This window comes from Myotis nattereri, assembly GCF_964212035.1.
Source record: "Myotis nattereri genome assembly, chromosome: X".
NCBI lineage: Eukaryota > Metazoa > Chordata > Mammalia > Chiroptera > Vespertilionidae > Myotis > Myotis nattereri.
The window spans coordinates 80,947,501-80,955,395 of record NC_138078.1 but is presented as its reverse complement, the minus strand read 5'-3'; the positions used below and the strand labels follow the sequence as shown (position 1 = coordinate 80,955,395).

The window sequence follows — 7,895 nt, the reverse complement described above, 5'->3', positions numbered from 1 at the left end:
GCCACTTGCCAGCCATAACTCACAAGAGACCACCGCCACAACCCTGCAGTGAGTGGCGCACTACCTCGCCACGGTTCCAAGATGTCTGCAGTGAGCTCAGGCCAGAGAGACCTCCAGTGCTCCACCTCCCTGCCCAGGCTCCCAGACCACCACACTCCCAGACCCCATGCTGTGCGTTCAAGCCGGAGACACTATGCCCCTCTTCACCCATGATTGAGTACCTGAATGGATAAGAAAACATGAGCTGTCTACAAGAGACCCACCTCGGAACAAAGGATTCATACAGACTGAAAGCGAAGGACCGAAAAAAAAAGTTTTCAGGCAAATGGAAATGGAAAAAAAAAAAACACTGGGGTAGTAATACTTACATATGACAAAATAGACCTCAAAGTGAAGGCTATAATCAGAGATAAGGAATGCCACTTAATAATATTAAAGGAGTTGATTCAACAAGAGGATATAACTCTGGTAAACATATATGCAAATAATGCAGGAGCATCCAAGTACATTAAAAAATAAATGGAAAAAAAGACTTCTGGAAGATATCAAGAGAGAGATCGACAGCAATACGATTAGCAGGGGATTTTAATACCCCACTGATATCACTGTATAAATCATCTAGATAAAAAATCAACAAAGAAACAGCAATCCTAAATGACTCATTAGATCAGATGAACTAATTAACATCATAACATTTCACCCCAAAGCTACCAAATATACATTATTCTCAAGTGTACATGGGACATTTTCAAAGATAGAACACATATTAGGACACAGGCTAAGTCTCTACAAATTCAAAAAGATTGAAATCACACCAAGCATCTTCTCAAATCACACTGGCATAATATTAGAAATCAACAACAATAAAAACAATAAAAAATAATCAAACACATGGAGGCTAAATAGTATGTTATTAAACAATGAATGGGTTAACCAAGAGATCAAAGGAGAAATAAAAAAAAAAAAACAACTGAAAACAAATGAATATGAAAACACAGTTCAGAATCTACGGGACACAGTGAAAGCAGTCCTGAGAGGGAAGTTCATAGCACTGCAGTCCTACTTCAAAAAATAAATAAATAAATAAATAAATAACCACACACAAGAAAAATTGGTAATAAGTTATCTATCCCTACATATTAACGAACTACAAAGAGAAAAATAAGAAAAGCCCAGAGTACATACAAGAAAAGAAATAATAAATATCAGAGCAGAAATAAATGACAGAGACCATAAAAACAATACAGAAGTACACTAGAACCAAGGTCTGTTTTTTTTCAAAGGATAAATAAGATTGATGAACTTCTAGCCAGGCTCACCAAGAGCCAAAGAGAGATGACCCAAATAAACAAAATCAGAAATGAAAAAGATGAAGTAACAACCAACCCACTGAAATACAAAGGAATGTAAAAATGTAATATGAACAACTCTATTCCAACAAAGTGGACAACCTAGATGAAATGGAGATATTCCTAGAAAAATACAATCTTCCAAAACTCAGTCAGGAAACATCAAAAAACCTGAATACGATGATAACTACTGATAAAATTGAAGCAATAATAAAAAATAAATAAATAAAAAACGTCCAGCAAACAACAGCCCTGTTCTGGATGGCTTCACAGGGGAGTTTTACCAAACATTCCAAGAAGAACTAACACCAGCCTATTCCAAAAAATTCAAAGGGAAGGAACACTTCCAAGCCCTTTCTATGAGCTAGCATTATACTCATCATAAAACCAGATAAAGACAACACACACACACACACACACACACACACACACACACACACACACAAAGAAAATTACAGGCCAATATCCCTGATGCACATAGATGCTAAAGTGCTCAACAAAGTATTAGCAAATCACATCCAGCAATACATTAAAACAATCATACACCATGACCAAGTGGGATTTATCCTGGGGATGCAAGGCTGGTACATTATCCACAAGTCAATAAACATGATATATCACATAAAGAAACTGAAAGACAAAAATCACATAATCATATCAATTGATGCAGAAAAAAACATCTGACAAAATCCAATACTCTTTCTAGATAAAAACTCTCAACAAACTGGGAATAGAGGGATCATACCTCAACATAATAAAAGCCTTAATGACAAAACTACAGCTAGCATCATACTCAATGGGCAAAAATTAAAACCATTTCCTTGAGGAACAGGAACAAGACACGGATACTCAGTTTCATCACTCCTCTTAAACATAGTATGGGAAGTGCTAGCCATAGGAATCAGACTAGAAAATAAATACAAGGAATCCAAATTAGAAAGGAGGAAGTAAAATTGTCATTATTTTCAGATGACATGATATGGTACATAGAAAACCCTAAAGACTCTACCAAAAACTACTAGATTTAATAAATGAATTTGGAAATGTAGCAGGATACAAAATTAACACCCAGAAATCTATGGTATTTTTATACACCAATAATGAACTAACAGAAAGAGAAACTTAAAAAAAAAAATTCCATTTACCATTGCAACAATAAGTTAAGATACCTAGTAATAAACTTAACTAAGAAGGTAAAAAATATGTACTCAGAAATCTACAGGACTTTAAAAAAAGAGATAGAGGGAGATATAAACAACTGGGAGAACACATCACATTCATGGACTGGTGAAATCAACAGCAATAAAATGTCCATACTTCCCAAAGCAATCTATAGATTCAATGCAATACCCATTAAAACACCAATAGCATATTTCTCAGACCTATAAAAAACTCTCCAAAAATTCATCTGGAATAAAAAAAGATCCCGAATAGCCACAGCAATCCTGAGAAAGAAGAACAAAGTTGGAGGGATCACAATACCAGATATCAAGCTATATTACAAAGACATTGTTGTTGAAACTGCCTGGTTTTGGCACAAGAACAGACATATAGATCAATGGAACAGAACAGAGAACCCAGATATCAACCCAAGCCATTATGCTCAATTAATATTTGGCAAAGGAGGCAAGAGCATACAATGGAGTCAAGACAGTCTCTTCAATAAATGGTGTTGGGAAAATTGGACAGATATATGCAAAAAAAAAAAAAACAAAACATGAAAGTAGACCAACAACTTACACCATACACAAAAATAAAGTCAAAATGGATAAAAGACTTAAACATAAGACAGGAAACCATAAAAAATCTTAGAAGAATCCATAGGCAGCAAAATATGAGACATATCTCATAGTAATATGTTTACTGATACATCTTCTAGGACAATGGAAACTAAGGGAAAAATAAAAATGGGACTACATTAAAATAAAAATCCTCTGCACAGCAAAAGAAACCATCTACTAAGCAACAAAAGAGTCCACTGCCTTGGAGAACATATTTGTCAATCTTATATCTGATAAGGATGTAATCTACAAAATTTATAGGGAATTCAGACAACTTAACAAAAGGAAGATAAACAATCCAATCAATAAATGGGCAAAGGACCTAAATAGACACTTCTCCAAAGTGGACATACAGAAGATTAAGAGGCATATGAAAAATTGCTCAAAGTCACTAATCATCCAAGAGATGCAAATCAAAACAACAATGAGTTTCCATCTCACACCTGTTAGGATGGCTATCATCTCCAAATCAACAAACAAGTGCTGGCGAGGATGTGGAGAAAAAGGAACCCTCGTACACTGTTGGTAGGAATGCAGACTGGTGCAGCCACTATGGAACATAGTATGGACTCTCCTCAAAAAATTAAAAATGGAACTTCCATTTGACCCAGTAATCCCCACTTCTAGGAATATATCCCAAGAAATCAGAAACGCCAATAAGAAAGGATATATGCACCCCTATGTTCATAGCAGCACAATTTATAAAAGCTAAGATTTGGAAACAGCCCAAGTGACCATCATCAGATGAGTGGATTAACAAACTGTGGTACATGTACACAGTGGAACACTACGTTGCTGTAAAAAATAAATAACTCTTACCATTTGCAACAGCATGGATGGACAGGAAGAGCATTATGCTAAGCGAAATAAGCCAGTAGGAGAAAGGTAAGTATCTCATGATCTTACTCATTTATGGAAAATATTGAAGAACATAAACTGATGAACAAAAATAGATCCAGTGACATAGAAGCACCGAACTGACCATCCAACCACAGAGGGAAGGTAAGGGAGGGCTTGGGGGGGGGGCCGTGAGGGGGTAAGAGATTAACCAAAGTATTTGTATGCATGCATATAAGAACAACCAATGGACATAGACAATATGGGGGTGAAGGCGTATGCTGTGGGGTGTGTATGGTTTGGGAGAGGTCAATGAGGGAAAAAGGGGACATATGTAATTCTTTCAACACTAAATAAACAAAAAACAATTTGGCATATGTTTAATATAAAATTTTTTCAGTAAATATTGCTAAATTTCTTTTATTAACTTGTTATGGCTCAGCATTTTTTTAGTTTTCAGAATTAATGGCCTTAATTTTAAACTTTTTATCAAAAAAGGTAAATAACCAGTTTCCATTATTACCAACAATATTGATTTTCCAATATAGGTAAAATGTTAAATAAAATAAATTGTTTTTAATATTAGACAGTTTAATTGAATATATTTTTGAAGAGTAGCCTAATTCCCATAATTAGAATGCCAAATTATAGGCTGACTTTGAAAGACAGTTGTTACAGAGCACACTGTTAAGCAAGGGAAGATATGATCAAATTAGAAGTGTGCAAGAGTCTGTACATATGGAGATAGAGAAGAAAAAAATCCAAGTTTCCCAGATTGTGTGTGATACTTTCCAAAGTTTCCAAGAACATCCATTGGAAAAGAAACTCTCTAGCATGCTATAGAAAGAAAGAATATGAGATAAAGTGCATTTTTACATTATTTTTAATTCAACATATTTTGCCTTTTTTTTAGATGAAGTAGTATATAAGGAAAACTTGTTTTTCCCCTCAATTCATAATGTTTTAAAGGCAGAGAATAATAAACCCTTGCAAGTTGAATGTGTCCACTCCTTATTTTTCCCACTGGTTTTGTTTTATTGCCTGTAAGTTTTTACCTTTGCAGAACAATATATGTAATTGAATTTTGTTGTCAATAAAAAGAGTAGATGGTTAATTGAATGAGCAATAATGATAATCACTCTCATATGTGTAGCAAAATACATCAAATTTTTATAAAGCATACAAGGATTGATTCATTAATAAACAACATAGCTATAAGCCATTTTCCTATATTTCTCTTTTGTTTTAATTACCTAACCTGTAAACATTTTCTTAAATGAATACTCTGAATTCTTTTTTTTTTTTTTTTTTTTTAATTTCCAAGGTACTTTATTGTTAAAACAGGTCACAACACCAAGCCTCGGGTTGGTTCTGCCAACACACAAGCTACAAATGCTTGCCTGGCAGCTGAGGGGCGCTCTGCGGTAGCATGTTTGAGAATTGAATAAAAATCCATATAAAACAAATATTCAAATAGTTTCCATAGGAACACGTAAGTGTGACCCCGTCGCCTAGGCCTTCCACCTTGTTCCATCTGTGCCACCCCCACTTACAAAGACATTCCAAACTAGCAATCATTAAGTTAAGTGGTCCCCCCAAATCCCTTAAGTCAAGCTACACTCGCGTAACAGCTACAGGAATGGTCTACACGTTCACGCGGGCTGAAGCGCAGGCTGCTGGGAGGAGCTCCATCCCGCTCTCCCAGGCGCAGGACACAGGCAGGGCGCCGGCGTCCTCTTCCACCTCCGCCTCGAGTGGGAAGTCGCGGTTCTGGATTTGCTGCATCAGTTGCCACATCGGCCCTGACATCACATAGTAGATCGTTGGCCTCTGGAACCCATTGAAAGAAGAAGCAGCAGCCACGGTATAAGCACCCATGTTTTCAAAGAGCATCCAGTCCCCCACGTGCATCTCGGGCAAGCCGCAGCGCTCCACGACGCGATTGAGGCCGTCACAGGTCGGTCCCCAGATGCTGGATGAGTAGTACTTCTCATCTGGTTTGGGCCTCTTCTGCAGCAGGGGCTTCACGTGCGCATGATCGTAGAGGATGCAGTTAAATGACCCGTACACTCCGTCGTTCACGTAATACATGAAGGTCTTCTCGCTCGACTCCTCCTCATCGTCAGAGCCCGTTTGCTCCTTCGAGACCAGCTTTTTGGCAATGATGTTCACCGCAAGCGTGAACGCTGATGAGACATAGTATCTGCCCGGCTCAGCCATGACTGTCACTCCCGAGTCTGATGGAAAATACTTGTCCAGGGCTGGGTTGATTACACTGGTGATCTCCTCAAATTTAAGCTTTGCATCCTCAGATCCAGGAAAGCCACCGCCAATGTCCAGCAGGTACATGTTGAAACCAACCTCAGCCCCCATGTCAAAGACACAGCGGGCATCAGAGATGGCCTGCACAAAGGTCTCAGGGTCAGTACAGCCACTGCCCACGTGAAAGCTGACACCGATGACATCGATGTTGAGCTCCCTGGCCCGCTCCAAAAGCAGCCTGCTGGTCTTGAGTGTGGCATCAAATTTAACACTGAGACGACAGACTGCTTTGGAGTCATCGGTGGCAATGCGCAACACCAGCTTTGCCTTCGGATGTGCCCTGGCGACTTTCATCAGCTCGACCTCGCTATCGAAAGTCATCATCTGGACCCCGTTACTGGCAGCGTATTTAATCTGAGACACTTGTTTACAAGGGTTTGCATAGATGATCCTCTCTGGAGGCACCCCAAGACTCTGCACCAACTGTATTTCAGTCTTGCTAGCGCAGTCAAACCCCGTCCCGATGGCAGCCAGGGTCTTCACTATGGTCCTGCTGTCATTGCATTTGACTGCATAAAAGGGGGTGACCCGAGGAAGAGCTTTTAGCCACCGCAGATGTTTCTTTAGAATGTCTCCCAGGTCCGCAACGTAGAAGGCATCCTTGCCGTCTGAAGAAGAGACTTCGTTAATTTTCTGGTCCAGGATGTCCTTGGCAGTAAAGCCCTCATCGAGGAAATGGCAGTCAAACTCTTCATCACTAACGCTGTTCATGTTCATGGTTTCTGGAAGTTCCGAAACGCAACACTAAGGAAAATGAAGACGGGACTTAGGAAGTTATTGCCAGCTGTTCAGAGGCGGCTCTCCAGGAACTCCCAGTCCACAGGAGACGGGTCCTCTCCGTGCAGCTGCGGGAATGCCTCGGAGCGCCGGACGCCTCACGCCGACCCCATGGAGCCGCCGCCGCCGAGCGCGCAGGACCGCCGGCCGCCCCCGTCAGCCGCCCGCCCGGCCGCCCTCCGCCTCGCTCCCTCCCGCGGAGACCGCCGGCCCGAGTGGCGCCGGAGCGCTGGCAGAGGGGCGGCGGCGGCGGAGGCTGAGGGGACTGACAAAGCCCGACGCGCCGCTGCTCCGCTACTTATAGCGCCGCGCGTGTCGTCATGGAGACGCACCAGCTCAAACCAGCCGCGAATTCTTTTTTTTTAAATATATTTTATTGATTTTAGAGAGGAAGGAAGAGGGAGAGAGAGATAGAAACATCAGTGATGAGAGAAACATCACTGATTGGCTGCCTCCTGCACGCCCCCCACTGGGGATCGAGCCCGCAACCCAGGCATGTGCCCTTGGCCGGAATCGAACCCTGGACCCTTCAGTCCACAGGCCAACGCTCTATCCACTGAGCCAAACCAACTAGGGCTAAACATTTTTGACATATGCAATATCAAATTGGCTCTTTGATGATTTCTAATTTTGATCATAACCAAAATTTAAAAGTGTACTTCACAGTAAAGTTTAATCATTTCCTGTAAGTTTTGGAGAAGTGGTACCAAGCTTCTATTTTTTAATTTATTTATGTATGCTCTTTCATCATCCCAAAATATTTTATTGATAAAAAATGTGATTACAATTTTATTATATGGATACATATACCTACCTGTGCTAGAAAATG

The 7,895-nt window shown here is 40.2% G+C and overlaps 1 protein-coding gene across 1 annotated transcript; it reads right to left on the bottom strand.

Moving 5' to 3' along the window:
* Nucleotides 1–5,384: 5,384 nt before the first annotated feature.
* Nucleotides 5,385–7,105, bottom strand: LOC308535957 (ornithine decarboxylase-like). Its single transcript, XM_081114978.1, has one exon. The coding sequence runs from the start codon at nt 7,004–7,006 to the stop codon at nt 5,612–5,614; it is 1,395 nt and encodes a 464-aa protein (XP_080971104.1). The 5' UTR covers nt 7,007–7,105; the 3' UTR covers nt 5,385–5,611.
* Between the last annotated feature and the right edge of the window lie 790 nt (nt 7,106–7,895).